Source organism: Homalodisca vitripennis, unplaced genomic scaffold (genome assembly GCF_021130785.1).
Source record: "Homalodisca vitripennis isolate AUS2020 unplaced genomic scaffold, UT_GWSS_2.1 ScUCBcl_1002;HRSCAF=4059, whole genome shotgun sequence".
Lineage (NCBI taxonomy): Eukaryota > Metazoa > Arthropoda > Insecta > Hemiptera > Cicadellidae > Homalodisca > Homalodisca vitripennis.
In genome coordinates this window covers 74,374-100,013 of record NW_025777114.1, presented here as the reverse complement: position 1 = coordinate 100,013, position 25,640 = coordinate 74,374, and the positions used below count along the sequence as shown (strand labels likewise).

The 25,640-nt window shown below is 38.6% G+C and overlaps 1 protein-coding gene across 1 annotated transcript in view; it reads right to left on the bottom strand.

The window, feature by feature from the left end:
• Positions 1 to 1,495: 1,495 nt before the first annotated feature.
• The window catches only part of LOC124371153 (general transcription and DNA repair factor IIH helicase subunit XPB-like), a 46,878-nt gene continuing 22,733 nt past the window's right edge, over positions 1,496 to 25,640 (bottom strand). The window contains exon 10 of the mRNA XM_046829467.1: positions 1,496 to 1,684. Within this exon, the coding sequence (XP_046685423.1) occupies positions 1,521 to 1,684 (164 nt within the window). The 3' untranslated portion in view covers positions 1,496 to 1,520. The remainder of the gene's footprint in view (positions 1,685 to 25,640) is intronic.

The following is a 25,640-nucleotide window of genomic DNA, read 5'->3' as shown; positions in this document are numbered from 1 at the left end:
AATTTTTTAATATATATATATATATATATATATATATATATATAATTACATATATATATAATAATATATATATATATAATATATATTATTTATATATAATATATATATATATATATATATATAGTATATATATACAGGGTGTCAATTAAGTCTGGAACCTCTTTTTTAATTTTTAAAAACCACAATATAAAAAAAATACCAAAGTTCACACGTGCTTGCTGGTGATAAGTAACGCACATATCTGCCCAATTACCGACCAGATAATCCCTTTGGGGGACGGTCCACAAGGAGTCATACAAAATTCTTAAATAGCAGCATAGGTCAAGTTTTGGTATCAAATTAAAGGTCTTACTTAGCAGAGTACAATGCCACAAACCGGACTTAAAAAGGTGGATTCATTCAGTAGTTATAACTATTTGAATTTAAAACGATTGAACAATGTAAATTACTAAGTATTACAAGTAAACACCAATTTTTAAGTACCTGTTATCAAAGTAAGTGTTCAAAATGTTCCCCTACCATCGTCTGGCAATGTCCTAGGCGGTTGTAAAAGCCATCCACTGCATTTTGAAGGTAGTCACGAGGAATATCTTGAGCTTCTTGGATTATGAGATTTCTTAGGTGCGCCAAATCTCGAGGCTTAGTACGATAAAATTTTATCTTTGAGGTATCCCCAAAGAAAAAAATCCAGCGGAGAAAAAAAATCAGGGGAACGAGCAGGCCACTCTACTGCACCACGTCTTCCAACCCATCTGAAGGAATATTGTATCCAAGTATTCTCTTACAAGGAGAGCAAAGTGTGGTGGCGCACCATCTTGTTGGAAATAAATTATTTGAAATTGTCGACCAAGAGCAGCAGGAATGTAGTGCAGGAATTATCTCATTTTGGAGCATTGCTAGATACGAGTCACCATTTAAATTACCATTGATAAATAATGGGCCATAATTTGATTTCCTATAATACCTGCCCAAACGTTAAGTTTCTGTGGGATGCTGTGTATGACTCAATCTGCCACTTTCACATTCTAACAGTAGTTGTGTTATTGGTAATAATTATTGATTCCTGGCTTCGATTAATACATTGTCAGATGATGAGAGGTGAACATTTTGAACACTTACTTTGATCACAGGTACTTAAAAATTGGTGTTTACTTGTAATACTTAATAATTTACATTGTTTCAATTGTTTTAATATTCAAATAGCTATAACTACTGAATGAATCCACCTTTTGAAGTTCCAGACTTAATTGACTCCCTGTATATTACAATTCTTTGGTAAAACCAGGATGAAAATAAGTCATTTTTGTAATTAGAAAAATTTGTTTCTTAACTAATAGTTACGTAATGCGATTTTGCTTTAACAATTTCAGTGTTTGTTTAAAGAGTTAAAAGTTTTAATGAGACAAAACCACTGACACAAACATAACATAAATTTGACTTCCCTAATGAAAATAGTAGCCACACATATCTGGCCAATGATTATTCAAGTCCCATACACATCTCAAAAGGCTTCTCATTGTTTAATTTAATTTCAAACTTAAAAGTAACTGAAGCCACTCACCTGTGGACCACATTTTGAATTGTTGTTTCCATTGTTCCACTGAGACACCGGAGTTACACAGGACTAGAGCACGTTTGCGCACAGTACAACATGCCGTCACACCCACCAGACTTTTACCCGCTCCTGGACAACAAATAGTAAAATACTCAGTGAAGAAATAAAAACGCAAACTGTATAAAATCATATATATTTGGTTTATCTTTCTATATATATCTTTCTCAACAACCGACTCTCCTGGAATTCATATACGGATGAACTTTGAAAGTTGAGCTTTACTATATATTATGTAAGAGGATATAATAAGAGGATTATTCTAGTTGATTTACCAAATAGATTTGATCTATCAGACTGGTCCTGTGTGAATGTTGAAATCAGAAAAACTAATGAACTCAAAAGGTTGAGTGAACAGCTTGGCAACATGTCTTTGGTTCAAGCTAGTAAGGCTGATAGAAGTCTCCATACTAGGCATGGTATGCACCTCAGCCTTAGAGGGAAAACAATGGCTGACTAGTAAAATCCTCGAAGCAGCTGTAGTGATGACTACAGAGCAACCCCTTCCACCTGGATGTCAGGAAGAACAGTCGACATCGGTGGAAATTATACCAGGTTCTCTACAAGCGTCTCCATCTACTAAATCCTGGTCGGGGAATAACTCTCCACTGAAGGTCCAGCACCCAGTTACTTAACCCACAACAATGATGACAATTTATAACCCTATCTCTAGAGCTAAGTGTAATTTGGTAAACAAACACACTCTGGGGTCTAGTCTTAGATTACTAATCTTAAATATTCAGTCTCTAAGAAGTAAACTTAATGAGCTAGACATAATATTAGAAAAAAACTGAAACTAATGTGGTTTGTCTGAGTGAACATTGGCTACATGAGGATGAAAATGTCAATATTTGTTCCTAATGGACTTGTACTAGCGTCATATTACTGTAGGAAACCTCCCCTTAAGTGTGATGGCTCATCAATTTTTATAAGCCTAGACTTAAGTTCTAGATATCAGAGTTCTGATATTTCTGACTTTTGTATTAATTCTCTATGTGAAGCCTCTGCAATTAAGCTGCTTGATTTTAATCTTATTATCTTAAATGTTTATAGAACCCCTAACTCTGATTTTAACACTTTTATTGATTATTTGGATAAGTTATTGTCTTTTTTTAATGATTAGAAAATGTAAATATTTTATTTTAACTGGAGATCTGAATGTTGATATTTTAAAGTTGGAGAGTGATGATGATGTTCAGTTTTTTGTAAATATGCTTAGATCAATGGATTTATATTCTATAAATAGTTTACCAACTAGAAACAAGGCCTGTCTAGACAACATGTACACAAATATTGATAAAAAGCTATGCAATTTTACCTTATTGAAGCAAGATATTATTTCCGATCATGCTGGCATCTTTGTTGATATTAAATTGGGTTTTAACAAATCCAGGAATATGGATAGTTCTAAGATTAAAATGAGACATCTTTTTTCACCTGTTAGAATAAGTAATCTTAAGGAAGCTCTCAGTTATTGTGAAGATTGGGATTTTTTAAATGACAGTTTAGATGTAAATGCAAACTGTTTAGTGTTCTTAAATATTTTAACATCATATTTTAATATATATTGTCCACTTTGTTAATGTTAAAAGTAAAGCTAACAAAAAAACCTAAATTGTCATGGTACACTCCTGAAATTGAACGTAGAGGTCTTATATGGTAATTCTCTATGATAAATGGAAAAGTAGCTTAAGTGAAAATGATAAGATTAGGTTTAAGAATTTTAAGAAGCTCTACACAAAAGGGCAATCACTAAAGCAAAAAAAATCTGCAAATGATTCACTCATCATGAACTCCCAAAAATAAATGTAAAATGGCATGGCAGATAATCAGAAAGGAAGCAGGGATTTTATTTCCAAAAGTAAAGACAGTATGAGACAGTAAAGACAGTACCAGTAACTCCTGATTACAATCATTACTCCAGTACTCCAGTAACAATCATTTTGTAAATGTTCCTGTTAATCTTGGCTTGAACTTTGATACCAATACTCTATCTTACCGTAATTTGTTGCATAACTTTTCTCGCCATCAAAACTGTTTTAAAAGTAACTTTAGTTGGGAAAGCTTTTAATACTAGTGAAGTAAGAGCAGCAGTAATTGACTTAAGTGTATCGAAGAGTGAAGATATTTATGGCCTTTCCAATTTTGTCTTTAAGAATATAGTTGATGAAATCTTATCACCCCTAACCTGCCTTATAAACCAAATCTTAATTGTAAGTGAATTCCCAGACTGTCTAAAATACTGTAAAGTTACACCTATTTTTTAAAAAAGGACAAAAAGAAATGCCCGAGAACTATAGACCTATTACTATTGTACCAACCCTTAGCAAAATAATAGAAACCTGTATGTTTAAACAATTATATAAGTATTTTATGGAAAACCTACTGTACAAAAACCAATTTGGATTTAGGCCAAATCACTCTACTGCTAAGGCTATAGAATGTCTAGTAAATTCAATTTTTAGTGGTCTAGAAAACAAACAGGTAATTGGTTCTACCCTTATAGACCTAACAAAGGCTTTTGATGTTGTTACAGTCCAATTTTTTTTAACCGTAGACTCGAGCTGGGAGAGAGCGGTGGTAGGCGAGGGGTGCGGTGCGGTGTGGATTGTAAAGGGCTTTCTGCAAACGTACGCTCAAGGTTACGCGCTTGTGACTAGCGGGATAGATGCGAATAGACGGTCGGACCTCTCATCGACTGTCAGTAAAGTTATATACCGTTACACAGAACTCTATGGTATATTTATTGTCCTATATCGACTGCCTGCCAGTTCAGTCAGTGCACTTGCAGCGACCTCGACGAGCGCGCTTCGTGAAAATTGCTTAGCCTATAACTTAGTGCGAATTTTATTTTTAACATTTTAAGTTTTGCTTACTGGAGTGTGTTTTAGGTTAGTGCGGGCTTCTATATAATGGAAACATTTGTATCGAAGGTAACTTCAGGGAAAAAAACTTCACAGTCAGGCAAGAGAAATAATTTGGCGAGTGAGCGTGTTCATGCTTAACGAAACTATTGAGCCAAACCTCATACCGTTAAAGAAAGAACAGCGGCAGCTTGCGGAGTTTCGGTTGGAGTAGTGAAGAAAATTCGCAAAGAGAAGAAAGATCTTGACACCACGGATGATACAACGTGCTCATTTGCTACACCCAAGAGAAAGAAAAGAAGTAAAATTGTCACAGATATTGACGACTTTGACAAATGTGTAATAAGAAGAAAAATTTACAATTTTTACAAATCCGAGCGTTCACTTCCTTCGCTAAAGTTATTAAAAAACACACTCGCAGAAGATTTAAATTTCAAAAGGTAGTGTATCAAGTCTTCGAACAATTATTAAAGAATTAGGATTCAAATGGAAAAAAATTGAAAACAACAGAAAAATCTTAATTGAACGGAATGAAATAAGAGCTAAGAGGATTGATTATTTGAAAAAAAAGTAAATAAAAGAAATCAGAAAAGAAAACAAATCAGTCGTATATATGGACGAGTCTTATGTTTTGTCTACTCACGTTACTACTCGAAAAGGTTGGTGTGATGGTAGCTTAGAGGGTTACAAAAGTAATATAAGTAAAGGCGATAGAGCGATTATAGTCCACGCAGGAGGGGACATGGGTTTCATTCGCAATGCATGTCTAGTTTGGAAGGCTGGAACAACCGAAGGTGACTATCACATGCAAATGAACCATGAAAACTTTGTGACTCGGACAAAAACACAGTTAATTCCCAACCTTCCACAAAATTCGGTTCGTTGTCATTGACAATGCTTCTTATCACAACGTACAAGTAAATAAAGCTCCAAAAATTCAAACTCGAAAAAGGCTGATATGACTAAATGGTTGGATGAACATGAAATTGAATACGACTCTTTTCATTACTAAAACCTGAATTGTACGAACTAATAAAACTCCATAAGGACAGATACAAAATTTTTGTTTTTGATAACCTCCTCCATCAATTCGGTCATTCAGTTCTTCGATTACCGCCATACCGTACCACCCGGACCTTAATCCAATCGAGATGATTTGGGGAATAGTTAAAAACTTTGTAGCCCAGAAAAATGTTACCAATAAAATAGCCGATACAATTCAGTTGTGTAAAAATAAAATGGATGCTATATCTGTAGAAGAGTGGAAAAAAAGTTTGTGATAAGGTAATAAAAGTGGAAAATGAGTATTTGGAGAAGGAAAACGTAGTAGATGACGCAACCGAAAGTTTTATAATAAACATCGGTGATTCTGAGACCAGCGATAGTGAAGAGGATAGTGACGCCAGTGATGTGGAGGAACTCGCCGCTCCATTGTAAAAAAGTACTGTAAGTATTAAAGAATATTATTTTAATGCAAAAAAGTTGAATGCAATCATTATACTTGTTGTAATTGCTCAATATTAATAGTTAGTTAAACATAGAATACAAGTGAGTTAACACCGTTGTAAATAATCCAGTTATTGTGTGACGACCCCAGCATATAGTTCTAAGACCAGACCGGTAACATCGTATGCGGTCTTAATCAGCCAATTTAAAATATTAAATCATCAGTAATATATTTTATTTTTATTCAGCATAACATTTAATTGTAGTAACGAGTAATGAATATATGCAGCCAGACTTATTAGGTTAAGCAGTGCAGGTGGAGAAGATATATATTTTAATTCAGCACATGAATTGTAAGTCCAAGTCTGTCAGCAGTAAGCCTGGTAATTTTCCATACCCAGAGCAGCTGCGCAGTTACTGGGTGGTAAACAGGCAGGAATTTGCTGAGGTAGCGTCTGGAACAACGCTGCTCCCTGGAGTTCGTTGTTCTGAGTGGCAGTCGTGCCAGGGTTTTGAACGCGTCAAGCTCGCGTGAAAAACGCTCTCTCGCTCTCTCTCCCGTTCTAAATTTGTAATTGTTCAACTGATTCTAAATTATGCAATAAAATTCAAATTGTTTTCGCAATAAACTAAATTGTTTTATTTGGCCAACCGAGGAGAGAATTTTTATTACAGCAACCTGGGCTAGATTCCCATCACCGTGTCCCGCATTAGAACCCGAGAACTTTTAAAATTAAATTACGTGTGGTCGTCACGCCACATATTTGGTGTCAGGTGTGGGGTTGGTAAAATTCTGTGGGGTATAGTTCTGCATTTGATTGAGTTCTGTGGGGTTGAGTGTTTCTTTGAAGAAATTCGAAAAGTTGGTGCAAGAAGCCGGGACAAGGATGATGGGTAAGTAATTTTTATTCTGCCCGTAGAATAATGCTAGCCTAGAAACTGTTTATAAAACGTAATATTTGAAATTGTTGAAATCACGAGGTGACTAAGTCAAAGATAATTTAATGTTTTAAATTTAAAACTAATTAAAAACTTGTTTTGATTAATTTTTATAATTTTTATTGAATTTTAAAGTAATACTTGTAATAGAGACGCCATATTGGCTGAGAACAATAGACGCTAATAGTCCGCCATACTTGTTGTAAGCTCCCACAATTCCATTCGACATTACTAACTAGTTATATTCTTTGTTAGGCATTCGGTTGTCGATTACTTGAATCTCGACAATCGTTATTTCGGTAGTTGTGAATAATTGAGTAGTTATTCGGTATTACTTTGTTTTGATTGGACTAGTCCCTCAGTAATTCAATTCTTATACCTAATATTGATCAAAAATAAACGTACACTCTAAGGTTTTAATGTACTGATTTAACTGGTAGTTAAAACCTGATTAACCTAAATTAACTGCTTCTAAAACTAACTTAATTATACAAATTAGTTGATAACCTAACCTTTCTGACTTGGTTAGGCTAACTCAAAGGTACCGGTACAGGGCAGGAGGCTAACCACGTTGTGAGAGAAGGAAGATAAGGGGTAGTAGTCATTAAAGGGAAGTGAAATAAATTATAAATTTAAATATTTTTGAAAAATTAAAGTTGGACTTGGTTATATTTTGTTGAAACTTTGGGAACTTGTTCATCTGATGATAGTTAAATTGTAATTAAACTTTAAACTTTTGATTAACTTTAAAGTTTTGACTTTTGATTTTTTTATTATGGTTTTAAATTCTTCCTCTCGTCCGTGGTGGAACCAGCAAACCCTGATTGAGTTAGTTTGCTAAGTTTATTTACAGGCACGAAGAAAGAAGATTAAATTTTGTGGAATAGGTTTCGACATTCGTGATGAATTGTATGATGAATTGAGTGATAGGTAAAAAGGTATTTTAAATATTTTTTTGGGTAATTTGAAGGAAAAGTAAATATTGAAATATTGGAATTATTCTTTGCTCAGACATAGTAGGTTGTCTTGACTTAGAATAAATCGTGGTGTAACTTCGTATTTGATTAGTGTTCAGGACTTAGACAAAAAGTGGATTGATTAGAGCTGAATTGAAAGTTGATTGATTGATTGCAAGTCGATACATTAAAATTATTTCTTGATTTTAATTACTTTTCACAAACGGGAGAGAGCACATAATTATTTAATTGAAAATTTAATTGAGAAAAATCTTTTAAAATTATTTTTGGGAAAACTAAGTTGGGACTTGTCCACTTTTTGAAAGTAAGTGTGCCTGAACTGATTGACAATGGCTGGTCGCGTTAGTATTGGAGGGCAAGAAATGGACCTCCAGGAAGCCATTGATGCGGTAACTGAACGGTTGGAGACTCTTGGTCATGCTAGGTTGGATCGAAGTGACCACCTGAACACCATGTTGGAGGAAACTTTGCGAGGTCATACAGAACGACCTACGTTCGACATGGTAGGCTCGATCACTCCCTTTGATGGAGGAAAGCCGGAGGCTGTTCTCCACTTCTTTGAAAGTATCGACAATGTCGGTGAATTAAGTCATTGGGGAAACGACGAAAAATTAAGGGTTGCTAAATTGAGATTGGCTGGAACCGCCTTGAGTTTTATTCGATCGGAGGATCAAGGCCGGTTGAGTACTTATGCGGGATTTAAAGAAGTTTTGACACAACGGTTTAGTGACAAAGCTCCGAAAGATTGTTACTTCCAGCAGTTGTCTGTAATACAGCAACGGAGGGGTGAAACGATTGAAGCTTTTTGCTGATCGAGTGCGGACATTAAATGAAAAGACAGTGCGAGTCACTGCAAATCCAGAAGTTAATGCTGCACTAAGGGAAGAAGCCGATCGTAGAGCTTTGGATGCTTTTTACCCGAGGTCTTATTGGACACGTTGGGTGATCAGACGAGACTAAAATTCCCTACTAAACATCCGAGAAGCCGTCACTACAGCGGTGGCAATTGATCACATTTTGAAGCAATCGAAAGATCCGTCTCGCGCTACAGATGAACGGAAGGTTTTTCAAACTGACCTTGTTTGTTATCGGGTGCCATAATCCGGGGCACACGTCTCGTGAGTGTCGGGACAATAGGGGATTTAGTAGACCCAGTAATGACTTGAGGTGCTGGCGATGTAATAAGCCAGGGCACAGACAAAAGGATTGTCGCGTAAAACTTCCAACCAGCACTCCTAGTGCTAGTCAGTCGGGAAACGGGGCAGGGGCCAGTGGAGTCGCCGCCACCCGTCCCCGAGAGTAAATGAGCCACAACCGCAGGCCAAGGCGACGAAAAGAAATGTAACGACTGGAAAGAACACTTGTGAACCTAGAGTAGGAGCCTTAGTTAAGAGTCGTGAAACCGCCCGAGTAGATAAAGAAATACGAATAGTTCCGGTTGTGAAAGATTTAGCCGAGGAACTAGTTGCCATGGGGCGTGTGGATAATGCCGAGGGAAAGATATTAATTGATACCGGTGCTCAGGTGTCGCTCATCAAACGTGGAGCCGCTGTAGCTCCGATGACAAAGCCTGACTTGATTATCCGGGGAATTTCAGGACGAACTCTGAAGATTTACGGCAGACAAAAAGTGACTTTGATGTTAAAGCCGGGTGTGCCGGTGAAAGGGAACTTTGTTGTGAGTAACCTACCCCGTGGGTATTTAGCCGTGTTAGGTTGTGATATTCTGAAAGAGGGAAGTGCAATCGATAGACATCACGGAAGGTGTTCTCCGTATGTCTGGAAAGAACATTTGGTTAAATCGGTTGCACAAGGGTGAGAGTGTCCCCGATTCAGGTAGGCAAGTAGTTGCGCCGCGCCACGAAAAGGCACAGGCCCCTACTACGAAACCTGAGGTTGTCCGAGTGGCTAAACGCCAGGACAGTTGTATAGAGAATTACGTGTATAACGCAAAAGATGTCACAATACCCGCGCGGAGTGAGAAAACTGGTTCAGTTGAAGTTAAGCAAATTTGGATCTACGACTAATGATAATCTGGAGGGTTCGGATGTAGTGGTCGAACCAGTGGGTCTTACCATACAGGGCGTGTATTTGGCACGAGTATTAACTAAAATAGTGAACAATAAATGTTGGGCGAAGGCTGTGAATGTAAGTGGAGAAGAAGTATCCCTTACGGTAAATTCTAAATTTGGAATAGTGGAATCAGTTAGTAACGATACGATAGATAAGGTCAAACGTAAGATAGTCTTGATAGCGGATAGTCACGGTCGCGGAATTCAGCAGTTATTGGAAGAGAGGTTTGCCAGGGAACTTTGAGCTCAGTTCGTGGTTTGTACCTAATGGTAAGCTTAAAGATGCGATGGGTAATCTTAAAAGAGAGATTGCACAGCTGACTCAGGGTGATACGGTACTGGTGATGGCAGGAACTAATGACGTGGATAGAGGTTGCTCCTTACTCGCGCACCCTACAACAAGCCTTTCAAGCAATACCTAATAAGTGGGATGCTCGCATTGTAGTTTATGGGAATTCCTGATAGGTTCGACAAGAATGTAATAGGAGATCTGAAGAGAGCGAATGATCTACTTAGGTCCTTCGTAAAAAGAACCAATTCGGAGGGACGGGGAAGGATGTCCTTCTGTGAGATGCGAGGAAGGTTTTGCTAGGCGCTTGTATACCAAGCATGGGCTACACCTCAATGAAGAGGGAAAGCTGAAACTCGCAGAGTTGATGCGGAAGACCATCTTGGATGATGTAGATGTGACAACGAAGCGAGTAGGACTAGCTATCAAAGAATACGAATTGTTTGATAAATGTGTAGATGAAAAACTTAGCCATTTGAGACTACCCGAGCGACAAGAGGTTAAAAGAGTACTAGAGGAATACAGGGACGTGTTTGCGCATAGTGAGGCCCAGCCTCTGCAATGCACATCGGCCGTAAAACACGTTATCCATACGGGAAATGCTGCGCCGATTTATAAGAAAGCTTATCGGGTTCCATTTCATCAGAAACCCATAGTGGATGAGTTGATTAAAGACCAACTGGACAAGGGGATAATAACTCCTAGTCATAGCCCGTGGGCGTCGCCTGTAGTCATCGTCCCGAAGAAATCTGTGGATGGCAGTAAGAAATATCGTTTCTTGCGTAGACTTTAGAGCAGTCAACGCTGTGACTGTACCTGATGTATATCCTCTACCCAACATCGCCGAGACACTTGACTCGCTGGGAGGTTGTACCATGTATACTAACACTTGACTTGAGAAGTGGTTATCATCAGATTATGGTAGATGAGGAAAGTCGACCGAAAACTGCCTTTAATGTGCCAGGAGGTCACTATGAGTATCTACGTATGCCCTTTGGACTGTCTACGGCGCCTGCAACATTTCAGCGCCTGATGGATTCAGTTCTTATGGGATTAAAAGGGGAAAAGTGTTTAGTGTATCTGGACGATATTATCTTGTTCTCGAAAGATTTGGCTTCGCATTTGTCGCATTTAAGTGAAGTGTTGAGTAAGCTACGTGATGTGAATTTGAGCGTGCAACTCAGTAAATGTAAATTTGCAGTAGGCGAGGTTAACTACCTGGGTCATGTAATAACTGGCCATGGTGTAGAACCCGACCCAGGAAAGGTTAAGGCTGTAGAGGGATTCCCTGTACCTAAGACTGTAAAAGATGTACGGTCCTTTTTAGGTTTGGCCGGATATTACCGCCGGTTCATAGAAGGCTTTGCTGCCATTGGGAAACCTCTTTTTTGACTTGACCAAGCAAGGGAAGGAGTTCGATTGGGATCAAGCGTGCCAAACTGCGTTTGAGACACTTAAACAGAAGCTAGTCTCATCACCAGTGTTGGTCTTCCCCGATTTCAGTAAGCCGTTCACCTTGGCTACTGATGCCAGTATTGACGCTCTAGGGGCTGTATTGTCCCAAGAAGTAGATGGAGAAGAACATCCAGTCGCGTACGCTTCTCGCACTCTTTTTCCTGCTGAAAGGAATTATTCTACGACCGAAAGAGAACTGCTAGGTTTAGTATGGGCTACAAAGTATTTTAGATGTTATTTGTTAGGCCGTGAATTTAAGGCTGTGACAGATCACGCAGCACTAAAGTGGATGTTATCTTTGAAAGATCCAAGTAGTAGACTAATGAGGTGGGCGCTGAGGCTTGCTGAGTTCACTTACACCGTGGAACACAAGCCGGGAAAGAGACATACCAACGCTGATGCTCTCAGTAGAGCTATGTGCGCAGCTACTCGCAGGGACGAGCTCCCTGTGGTTGACCTTGCCACACTGCGTGAGCATCAAAAGAATGATCCTCATTGTCAAGAGTTAAGGAAGGCCAAGTGTTTTAAGTTGAGCCCAGAAAAGATCCTGTACAGAGTGAGCGGAGGTGACAAGAAGATTGTGGTCCCCTCATCTCTTACTCGTGAGGTAATCAGGTTGAACCATGACCTGCCAACGACGGGACATGCAGCGGTGGCTAAGACGTTAGACCGTATTAAGGCAAAATTCTGGTGGAAGGGCATGGATAAGGGCGTATTAGACTATGTGCGTTCGTGCCACAGTTGTAGTCAACGAACCAACTATGGAAAGGCAAAGGCCCCCCTTGGAACGTTGTTTAACGAGCCCAAGGTTCCTTTCGAAGTAGTGGCAGCCGACATAGTAGGGCCCTTGCCCATCAGTGAGTCGAGAAACGTGTACATCTTGAGTGTGATGGATCATTTCACACGGTATTGTGAATTTATACCATTGCCTGACCAAACAGCAGACCAGGTGGCTCGAGCTCTAGTGCAGAGAGTGATTACTAAGTTTGGTGTTCCCAAGGCTTTGATTACAGATCAAGGGGCAAACTTTACCTCTGACCTGATCAAACAGTTGTGCAAATTCTTGCACATCAGGAAAATCCAGACTACAGGGTTTCACCCACAGAGTAATGGTCGGCTAGAGAGAGTACACGCGACTATTGCCAAAATGCTTAGTCACTTTGTGAACCGTCATCAGACTGATTGGGATGAATATCTCCCATATATAACTATGGCTTATAACAGTCAAAGCCATGAGGCTACGGGATTTTCGCCGTACGAAATGTTGTTTGGGCGAAAAATGGAAGCTCCTATGGAGGGTGACTTGACTATCACGGAAGATAACGAGGTATTTGGTGATCATGTAGAGACTCTGCGCGCGAAGTTAAAGGAAACCCATGAAGTTGCTGCGCGACGTAAGGCATTGGCCAGGGCCAAGTATGAAAGGCAGTACAACAAGAAAGTGAAGGAGTCGTTGTACGAGGAAGGCCAGTACGTTCTGCTGCACGTGCCGAGTATCGGACGTCACAGAGTGAAGAAACTGTCAAAACTATGGAAGGGTCCCTACAGGATAGTCAAGGTGTTATCGTTGATGAATTTAGTTTTGAAAGTGAGAAATAGAGAAATCGTGGTTCACGTAAATCGAGTAAAACCGTACGTGAGTAGAACCAAGGTGAACCAGGTGCCGGAAGTGCACGTTTGACGACGATGTTGGCGATATCGAGATTCCAGACTCGAATATCTGTATTGGTGAGGGAACACCATCAGCAGATGATGGTATCCCTGTACCAAGTGTTGGCACACCTCGTACGGGAAATAGGTTGCCACGTGTAAAAAGGAGGCCAGCACGCCTCGAAGACTATGTGCCATAGTTGGGAATTATATCGGTGGTGCTTTGACAAGTGGGAAGTGCTTGACATGCTTATGGGACTGGTATTTCGTGTTGTAAAGGTAAAAACTCGATATAAATTTGAAGTTCTGTTTTAGGATTGATTTTTTCTAATCCTGGGAGTAGTAAGCTGCTTCCAGCAAGGGGTCATATTTGAAGGAGGCAGAGATGTGCTGCTGACGGACAGTCATTGGAGAGTCACGTTGCAGTACAACTTGACGCAGATTGAAGAGGAATCCCGAAATCTAAGTATCTTGGTAACTGAGGTAAAGAATCATTTTAATACATTTTTCGAAGATCTACTTAATGAAAATATGAGTTCACACTCTCCATTAATTCAATTGGAAGCCGGATTTCGTTACGAATTTGTGCTATTACAGCAGTCAGTTAGTGAATACCTAAATGAAATTGATGATCTAATAAAACTGTTACCACAAAGACGTGGAAAACGAGGTTTAGTAGATGCAGGAGGTCATGTGTTAAAGTTTCTGTTTGGTACACTTGAGAATAGCGATTTAGAAATTATTGACGGAAAAATGGATTATTTGTACAACACCAACGAGAAAATAGTGCATCAAGCTAAGGAGCAGGTGACTGTTCTAGCAAATATGCAGGCGGAAATAGTATCACATGCAAAAACAATAAATAACGTAATTTCTATATTGAAAGAATATCATTCTAATATGCATGAACAAATGGTTAAAATTTTCACACAAGCAAATGCTGCTCATTATCAGTTAAAAACTCTTTTTGAATATTTGAAGTTAAGTTCTGCGCTTTCGGATACTAAAGAAACAGTAAGTAGTGCAAGACAAAAGATAACTAAATTCCATCAAGCAATTGAGAGCTTAGCAGCTGGGAAGGTTGACAGTAACTTGCTAACACCTCATGAGTATCTAAGAATTTTGAAGGAAATTGAAAAGGTTATACCTCCAACGACTAAATTGTATTCACCTGTTAAATTAGAAAATATTCATCAATTTTATTCTGCTGTAGTTGTTCATAGTTATACAACGATTCACACCTTAAGGGTAGTGATGAGGTTGCCTCTTTCAAACGATAATAAGATGTTCCAATTATATGATATTATTATCTATCCGGTGTATGATGCCTCTCTCAAAGTATGGACCCAGTGGGAAGTTGGTACCCAAAAATTATTGATCAGTAAGGATCGGTTGATGTACTCGATGTACAATCAATTGGAATTCGACCGAGAGTGTCGAGGGGAACAACTGATTGTTTGCCCGTTATCGAATGTCCTGTTAAGCGTAAGCAAGAGACCAAATTGTGCGGTTGAGATGTTTCATTACGAGCAAGTGAGGCTCTGTGGTAGAAAATTAATATCGGGATTAAGGTCCCCGGTACTTGTCAAAACTCCAAGCCGATGGATATACAGTGCCTCAGAGGAGCACAGATTGACTTTGAACTGTCTAACTAGTGACGGGACCCTGAATATAACTTCCGCGGTAGTGAAGGGGGTCGGTGAATTTAGAGGAATTGATATGTGTGATGTTGTCTCTGAAGAATTCAAGGTGCCTGCCCGTATTCACGGCAGCTCTGTGTTCTCAGAACAGATAAGTGAAATTGTGTTTCCAAATGTGGAAGAAATTTACACAAGCGAGGAGAAGGAGCTGTTTAGCTCTGAGCAGGAGACGGCTGTGAAAGTCCTGCAGGGACTGAAACGAACGGCTGGGCACATTAGGTGTTAAGGAGTACCGTCCGGAGGACGTAGTCCGTCATCTGAAGTCCCACATTCTGTTTGGTCGAAGATTTTATGCTGCAAAAGTGGCAGCTGCTGGTAGTTTTGGGTTAGTGTCAACCCTGATGCTTGTGTACATGTGTTACAGATTTGTTATGCCTGTGATGGCATGGTGGTCGAGTCGCCGGAACCGTCGCCGACAGCGTCGCTCCGCCACTCTGACCGAGGTCTTCGCAAAAGTGAGAGGCCTGACGTCACTAGACAGTCCTGAAGGAGACCAAGAGGGTGTGAACCCTGGAGAGATAAACGATGTTGAACAGAACGTGGAGGCAGTCGAAGTTGTTAATCTCGAGCGACTGCGGGACGTGATACAAGCTTTGTAACTGTGAGTAATGACACTCTGAATAAGTGTGAGTCCCTCAACTCACTGTGGTATGGTGAGGAAGTTTTGCTTGGCAAACTCCATACCGATTGCTCCAGACATTCGTGTTAATGCTGTGACAGAATAATCTTTCAAAGAACTTGAGTAAGGAATGATCAATTTGTGTTAATTGTGGTTGACTAGTCAAGTTGTGTTGAGAGATGTGTGCACACGGGACAGTTGTTAAAGGAGACACTGGAAGATGTATTAAGGAATATACTTGTAGTTATGTTAGATTGGTGATTGTTGATGTAACCATGTTTTTAGATGTAACATTTTAATTTGTTAAATTGTAGTGTTGTGGAATGTGTAACTGATCTTGTGTTCTGATCAGGCAGACTTGGAGATATAATTTTCCAAATTATTCGATAATTGGCTAATATTTTAAGCGATTGACAAAATGTAAGTAAGATAAACATGTGAGACAACCACATGGGGCACAGGAAAGGACCTGCCGGCCATCCAAACATACCCTTAACCCTGATCCTACCTTTACCCCAAAGTTCTGGACTGTGTAACCCATTGTTGGCTTGATACCCATGCGTTCAACAATAATTAATTGTTAGACTAACTTGTCGCAACTGCCTAGTTGGCTTGCGCAACCAACTAAGCGGTGTAACGTCTCCAGTCTGGCCGAAGTAGTAAAGTTGTAAGTTGTTTGTTAGTTTTCTTATAAGTGAATTGTGAGTTCTATATGAATATGTTTGGCTTAGGTTAATTTTAAGCTCTAAGGCATCAGCAGAATGTAATGAAATGTAGAAGGAAGGTCTCGGTGAGCTACCCTGTTTCCAGGGGTAAGCGAGGTGAAAACCTTGGGGAGCCCCCAGGTCCACAATGCCCTTAAAAACCAAGCGTGGGGGGCGGAACCTTTAGTTTTAGTTTTTTTTTGTTGTTGTTTCTGCCATGAAACTGAAGAAAGTCGAGAAGTGTGAGGAATGTGTCCTCCAGTTGTTGGATGTTCAGGAGAACGTCAACGCAAACTTTTTAAAAGATGAAAGGTTTTTGAACCGCTTTTCCAGAGACCCCCCTCGCATTTACAGTGTAACGGCCACCCACTAAACTGGGTCGAGCCACTAGTTTTAAGTCTTTTTGTCAGGGCCCTTATGGAATGTAGTACTGTAATGGTTTGGTCGATGCCTTAGTAGCTTAATAAGAACAATTAAGATGTTAGCAATTTTTGTACTGTTCTTGAGGATGTTTCTTAATGATTTATTTTGTTAGTTAAGTTTGATGTCATTCATGACATGCTACTTATTGGCTGAGCATATTATAATGGTTTTGTGTCATAGTCAACGTACAAGTGAACTAACTCAGGATAACTCCATTATAATCCATAGTAGGGGTGACTGAGGAAACCGGCCCCGAGTGAAAACCCACGAGGCTTAACCAGGAATGGGGGAGTAGCGTTCAAAATTCACAAAGAAGACTACCACTTTATAATTATTTTAAATTTAATTAGGCTCTACAAAATGTGGTATGTTATCAACTAATATTTTTAATTATTAAAATTAAACCCATCAAACCATAGTTATCCTGGAGTGCTCAACCAGAATAATCAAATGTAGTTGTGTTGTAGTTCAACTTGAAACGTTTAAGTATTTTAGATTAAGTTTAGAAGCACTGGTTAGTTCCCTTGTACTACGTATTGCTTTAAATGTGTTAATGGTTAGGTAGTCGTATTTGGGTCATTAGAGATAATGTTTATCTGATGTTAATGACTGGTCTTGAATTAGTATCGTAGTACACCATGATATATGTGTTGTAAGCCTGAAATCTTTTGTGTTCAATCATTGAGAAGAGAGCGAGCGATCGGATCGAATTAAAGAATTACGTATCGCGTTTGCATACTTTTTTTTTATTAAAAGAAATTTCTGCCTTTTTAGGGAACTCAATTGTTTATTTAAATTTCATTTAGTTGAGGCTACTGAGTGACAGCTGGCATGGTAATCAATGAACATATACTAAGATTTTCTTGCTAAAGGATAGGACAGAGATCCTCCCCTGCAGATTAGAGACTTTTCTTCTGGCTGCTGGCTGATGGTTCCTCATACTTGGGGACAAGTATGGTTTTAAGGTGGGGGGAGTGTGACGACCCCAGCATATAGTTCTAAGACCAGACCGGTAACATCGTATGCGGTCTTAATCAGCCAATTTAAAATATTAAATCATCAGTAATATATTTTATTTTTATTCAGCATAACATTTAATTGTAGTAACGAGTAATGAATATATGCAGCCAGACTTATTAGGTTAAGCAGTGCAGGTGGAGAAGATATATATTTTAATTCAGCACATGAATTGTAAGTCCAAGTCTGTCAGCAGTAAGCCTGGTAATTTTCCATACCCAGAGCAGCTGCGCAGTTACTGGGTGGTAAACAGGCAGGAATTTGCTGAGGTAGCGTCTGGAACAACGCTGCTCCCTGGAGTTCGTTGTTCTGAGTGGCAGTCGTGCCAGGGTTTTGAAACGCGTCAAGCTCGCGTGAAAACGCTCTCTCGCTCGCTCTCTCTCTCTCCCGTTCTAAATTTGTAATTGTTCAACTGATTCTAAATTATGCAATAAAATTCAAATTGTTTTCGCAATAAACTAAATTGTTTTATTTGGCCAACCGAGGAGAGAATTTTTATTACAGCAACCTGGGCTAGATTCCATCACCGTGTCCGCATTAGAACCCGAGAACTTTTAAAATTAAATTACGTGTGGTCGTCACGCCACAATTGCTACGGGTAAAGTATATAATTGCAATAACAATTAAACCCACAATATTTTAAGACTAATAAATTAGTTAAATTAACTTGGTTATTTCGTAAAGGTATTTTTATTGCACAATAAACTAATTAATTGAGTTAATACGGTATCAGTGAGCCAATGCGCCAACTACAGTTCCGGCAGAAACGTTCACTCATCACTTCATATGCTACTACAGGCTAAACTAAACTTCCAATAAAAAAATGATAAATTACAAAAAGAATATTCATCTATTTTCACACAACTTTCTCGCTGACAAATTTTGTCTGGCCAAAAAATAAAAAAAAATCCTCGCTTACTACTTTTTTCTTGTCATTGTAAACGCTATGTAAAATGTAAACAATAATCAAAATTATTTCGAAATTTTTTTAATATTTAAAAATGTAACCAATATATTGCCAATATTAAGAGCTTTAATTTGACGCATCTTACAGAATTGTACGACATTGGCTTCACTTTTAAATCGCGAGAGGAAGCGTTAGTCACTGATTTTTGCAGTCCGTTTTCATACTCCGCCGGGACAGTTTTAACACAGCGAGACTGACTTTTTCATGCAGGTTAGTAGTCCGCGGCCAAGTCTACGGTTAAAAAAATTGGACTGTACTCACTCTATTCTTTTTTGAAAAACTTAATTTTTATGGTGTAAGAAACAAAGAATTAAAGTTGATTCAAAGTTACCTAACAAATAGAATGCAAATGGTAACTGTAAACAATGTTTCGTCACAGTATCAGAAGGTGGTAGCAGGTGTTCCCCAAGGCTCAGTACTTGGTCCTTTTATGTTTTTAGTCTTTATAAATGATTTTCATGTTAATGTTTCATCTATGTCTGTACTTTATGCAGACGATACAACTCTTCTTTGTTCTAATGTGGATGTGTGGCAACTTAATGTACAATTAATTAATGCTCTTCAACAAGCTAAAGATTGGTATTCAGCCAACAACCTTATTATAAATGAAAATAAGACTCAAAACATAATTTTTACATACAATAATAATTTAAATTTAGACGATAACTACATTAAACCTGTTAAGCTCTTGGGGATTGTACCTGACAGTAAACTTAGCTGGAGGCCACATGTGGAAGGTATCTGTAAAAAACTTTCTAGAGTAATCTTTCTCCTACGTAAACTTAAGTACTGTGTTAATTTTGAAGCATTGTTAATGACCTACTTTGGACTGTTTCATATACACCTTTGTTATAGTACCCGTCTATGGGGCAACTCTGGTGCTTCCAAAAAAGTTTTCTTGTGGCAAAAAAAGGCAATCAGGTTAATGGCGAATCTTTTTAATCAAGAGTCCTGCAGACAGTCTTTTTGTAATTTTGAAATAATGACTCTTGCTTGTATTTATATATATATATATCAGAATTTAGTGTTTGTTAGAGAAAATATCAACACCTTTATCTCTCATGAGTTAGTACATGATTACAACACTAGGTTTCGATATAATCTTGTAGTTCCTCAAGTAAGACTAACTCGGACTTATAATAGTTACAATTCCCAACAAACTAGATTATTCAATAAACTACCATTAGCTATAAGAAAATTACCGAGTAATAAGTTTAAATTAAGGATTTCAACTTGGCTTAAGACAAAAGCTTTTATTCTGTTGACGAGTACATGAAGTGCAACATGTTTGATATGTCACAAAATACATCTGGTTTATGTAACTAGATTAGTAGTAAGTAAGTTAGTTTTTATGTGGAATGTTTTTTTCATGACGAAGCCTATTGTAACTGAAAATGTTATTTAATGGCCAATAAAGATCTTGAATCTTGAATCTTGTATGTAGTAATTATGAGAACACGACATCTTGCTGATATAAATACAACAAAAACTATTTTTCTTGAGGTGGAACATGAAATACTTATCTGAAGAGTATTGACACTGCAAAAACGGAATTTGAAATATTCCTAAGCTTAATATTCCCCACATGACATGAACGGCTAGCTAAGAATATTCAAGCAAAGCTAAGCCAGTGGCTTGTGAAACATACTCTTTACAGTGTAGAGGAGTTTCTAATAAACAGTAAAAATTTTTTAGTATAACAAAATGTTATAATGTATCATTTCTATAACAGTGTAATATTAACCATAATAATAATAATAATAACAACCATTGCTGTTTTTTATGAACATGTTATAATAAGTAATGTAGTGTAATTTTAACTAAATAATAATAACAACCAAGACCAAGCTACGTACAAAGGATTTGAGACTGGGTACCTGGAACATCAGAACACTAGCGGTGCCTGGTGGGTGTGATATTTTAGCCAAAGAATTAAGTAGGTATAATTTAGACATAGTTGCATTGCAGGAAACCAAGATGGACACTGGCTGGGAAAATTAATACCAAAGAATATGCAATTTATTATAGTGGTACGGACGATGGCAGATATTATGGAGGGGTAGGATATGCGGTGAAGAAAAATATTACTGAATCAGTTATAGGTTTTACACCAATTAGTGAAAGACTGTGCAATATTAGGTTAAGCGGGAAATTCAAGAATCTTTCGTTAATAAACTTATATGCTCCTATAGAGGAGGCTGAAGATGAGGAGAAGGAGGTATTCTATGGCAGGCTAGAGGAAGAGATAAATAAGCTGCCTCAATATGATGTGAAGTTGGTAATGGGTGATGCTAATGCAAAAGTGGGCAAAGAAAACTATTGGACAGAAGTAGCTGGAAAGGAGAGTTTACATGATTCAACAAATGAAAACGGTTTGAGACTGCTCACTTTAGCTAGTTCAGCAAATATGAAATTATGTAGCACAATGTTCCCAAGGAAAAGAATTCACAAAGCTACATGGGTTTCTCCAGATGGGAAAACAAGCAACCAAATTGATCATGTATTAGTAGACAATAGACATTATAGCAGCATTACAAATGTGCGCACAGTCAGAGGCGCAGAATTTGGTACAGACCACTATTTAGTCTTAATTAGCTTAAGACAAAGAATAAATGTGAATAAAAAGAGAACACCTAGGAAAGAACAATTAGCGTCTGACAAAATAACAATAGTGCAGAGGGAATTTGAAATTAAATTGAGTAATAGATTCCAAATATTGGAAGATGAAAACATAGAGACACAAATGACTGAGTCAGACAAGATTGGAAAACAATGGAAAAATTTACAAACTATAGTCACTGAAACAGTAAAGGAAGTGTGTGGCACAAAGGAAAATATGAAGAAGAATCCTTGGCTTACAGAGGAATGCAGGACAGCCGTAAACAAGAGAAGAGAAATAAAGCACAGGTGGTTAGCAAGCAGGAACAAGGTGGATGAAGAAGGTAGAAGAATGACAGAACGACTTAGGACAGAATACTGTGAAGCTAACAGAAATACCAGAGTGGTACTTAGACGAGCGAAAAGAGACTTCCTAAACGGAAAACTTACCAAGGCTGAGAATGACAGAACAGCAAATAACGCAAGAGATTTTTACAGAACAATCCGTTTTTTCAAACAAGGCGTCTCAGCAAAAAGCTATGGCATAAAAGACAAAAATGGACAGTTAGTGATGGACAAAGAATCAGGGGTTAAAGTGTGGAAAGACTACTTTGAAGAACTCCTGAATTGTGACCACTGTACAAACAGAAGCGTTGACGATGAATTAAAGTACCAACATGTACAACCGGAGGTGATGCCACCCTTTACGCAAGAAGTAGAAGACGCGGTAGCGAAGCTTAAATGCAATAAGGCTCCTGGTGAAGACGGAATTACAAGTGAGATTATTAAAAGTAGAGGAAAATTCCTGATAAAAGAAATACATAAACTTATTACAAAAGTATGGGAAGAGGAAATTATACCGGAGGTATGGAGAGAAGCAGTGGTAATTCCTCTGCACAAAAAGGGGGATAAACAATTATGTTCTAATTATAGAGGAATATCTCTTTTGAACACCGTCTACAAGATATTTTCAAAAATATTACTATCAAGATTAAGTCCTTATACTGAAGCAATAATTGATGAACAGCAATCAGGATTTATGAAAGGCAGGTCCACAATAGATCAAATTTTCTTACTTAAACAGGCAATCTCAAAGTATTATGAGTTCAACAAAGGCTTCTATGGAATTTTTATAGACTTCAAGAAAGCTTATGACAGCATAGATAGAAATGCTCTATTCAAGAAGATGGAAAAACATGGAATCCCGCAAAAACTGATAAGACTGTCAAAAATGTGTATAAGTGACTCAAAGGCCAAAATAAGAATAGATGGAGAAATGTCGGAAAACTTCCTTATCAACACTGGAGTAAGACAGGGAGATGGGATCTCTCCCACTCTCTTCAACCTGGCTGTAGAAGAGGCATTACAGAAAGTTAAAAGACTACAAAAAGGGGTTAAATTAGGAGTGGACCTGAACGTAATGGCATTTGCGGATGATGTAGTGATCTTGTCAGAAAGTTTGGATGACCTCTCCACACTAACAAAAAGTTTTATTAAAGAATGTCAAACAGTAGGCTTAGAGCTAAATGAAGATAAAACTAAAATTATTCATTTTGGAAGACATGCTGGAAATGTGAGAACAAACTTAAGCATTGACAACTACTCGATTGGCTGTGTAGAAAGTTTTAAATATTTGGGTGTAACAATAAACAGCAAAAATGTGGAGGATATAGAGGTACAAAGCAAATTAGCTAATGCAAATAGGTGTCTTGGGGCGTGTACAAAACTCTTTACGTCAAGATTGTTGTCACAATGCTCCAAAATAAGAATTTATAAAACAATCATTCAACCAGTCCTAATGTATGGAAGTGAAACATGGACATTAACGAAGAAAAATGAGGGGCGGTTGATTGTTTTTGAGAATAAAGTTCTCCGAAAAATATTTGGACCAATATGTGATGAAGGGGTGTGGTGAATAAGAAAAAATAGAGAATTACGCAATGTATACCAAGATCCGGATATTGTGGCTTTGGTGAAGGCAAAGAGAATTAGCTGGCTAGGACATATACATCGGAGACAGGAGGGCACAAGGTTAAAAGAGGTCTACCAGGCGGTGCCAGCAGGAAGGCGCCCTTTGGGTAGGCCAAAGATAAGATGGTGCGATCAAGTGGTCGAAGATGTGACCCGGTGTGGAGGGTCTGTGGATCTGGCGGAAGACAGGGTGGTGTGGAAGAGGCTCATAGACGAGGCAAAGAATCGACTGAGATTTGTTACGCCCCGGCAGTAAGTAAGTAAGTAATAATAACAACCATTACTGTTTTTTATGAACATGTTATAATAAGTAATGTAGACAATAGACAATAGACAAATCTCTTTATTTACATGATCGTAAAGAACAGTATAGCGTCAAATATTTAAAACAGTCATAACTCAGAAATAAACTTTAGAAGAGATAAGTAGAGCAATTTTGGAAAAGTTCATCTGAGATGTGCACTCCTTGCTCTCTCAATAAATTCCTCCAGGCTGTAGATGGTTTCGGAGATGAGCCAGCTACGTAGTCTCTGCTTTAAGGAAATGCGATTCCCCTTCTTGATTTCAGGTGGTAGTAAATTGTACAGCCTTGCACCGGCGTAGGACGGTTTCATGGCGAAAAGGCTCATTCTGTGTGCTGGAAGGGCAAAATCATCCGCAAATCTGGTGTTGTGGCTGTGAACATTGGCGTTCCTGGGCAACCCAAGGCTACTGGCATACAGGATGACTTCCATTATGTATAAAGATGTCACAGTTAAAATTCCCAATTGCTTAAAAGCAATCCTGCAGCTCTCACGATATTGAAGACTGGCCATGCACCTAACTGCCTTCTTCTGGAGTACCAGCACCCGCTGGAGGTTACTGGCAGAGGAGGCACCCCAAAGAATGATCCCATACCTAATGTGGGTCTCAAATAAAGCAAAATAGGCAGTTTTAATCGCTGGACTGGTGCAGGTCGCTTTGACTCTTTTCAGAGCAAATAGAGAGGAACTCAGCTTCTGGCATAAAGAGTCGATTTGGCTACGCCATGAGAGCCGGTCATCCAAGATTAAACCCAGGTGTTTAATGGATGTTACAGTTTGTACGTTGGGTAGGTCATATACATCATTCTTATGTCGCCCTACTGACAGTTGTTTTGTTTTGTCTTCATTAAGTACAAGGCCGTTGTTAATACAATATTCATGTGCCATATTCATCGCAATGTAGGTTGATATCTCCAATGCTTCAACTGATCTGTTGTTAGTGATCAGGACGGTGTCATCAGCATACATGATAGGGAGGCAGAAGGCCTCTAAGTATCTAGTAAGGTCTTCAGTATAGAGCACAAACAGCACTGGACCCAGTACTGAACCTTGAGGAACACCCCTATTTACTCTCAGGGGAGATGATCTGGCTGTTTTTGTTTGACCATTTTTGAGCTGCTTCAGCTCTACTATTTGCTGGCGGTCGTGAAGGTAATCTCCAAACCAGTTCAAGGCTGTGTCTGTTATTCCCAGTGATCTCAGTTTTTCTACTGTTAGGCCATGGTCGAGGCAGTCAAAGGCCTTGCTAAGATCTAGGAATACGTTGACCACAGTATTTCCAGCTTCCAAACTGTCAATAATGTACTCAACCAGATCCACCAGGGCAGTCGTTGTTGACCTTCCAGAAATGAAACCATGTTGGTTTTTGGGAATAAGAGAATTTTGCTGTAGGTGGTTTAGTAGTCTGGATAACACGACTTTCTCGATAATTTTGGATACCACCGGGACAAGTGATATTGGCCTATAGTTTTGTAATTCCTTTTTACTTCCCTTTTTGTGAAGAGGGTGCACTTTTGAAATTTTTAATTTTGATGGAAAAACACCTTGGGCTAGGGATTTATTTATTATGTTTGTTAGTGGCAAGCAGACTTCTTCTTTACAGATCTTTAACAACTTGGACGGGATATCATCGAACCCTGTAGAAAGCTTTGGTTTCAGTGCTTTAATGGTCTTAATTACCTCTTCAGTATTTGTCGGCTGAAAAATGGAGAGTATTATGTTGGGCCTATGATCAGTTATGGTACTTACAACAGACATTGTACCGTCAACAGGGCTAGCATTTCTGATTGTGGCATCCGCAACATTAACAAAGAAGTCATTAAGATGGTCTGCTACTCTATTGATGTCCTGGGTAGTTTTCCCCATGATCTCCAACTCCCAATCCATGTTCTTGTCCTCTCGGCGTGGTGCTCTTTCACTATTAATGATGCTCCATATTGCTTTACTCTTATCTGTGGCATTTGATATAAGGTCTTCACTGGCTTCTTGTCTGATCAATTTAAGCTTCAGGTCGTACTCCTTTTTCTTCAGGGAAG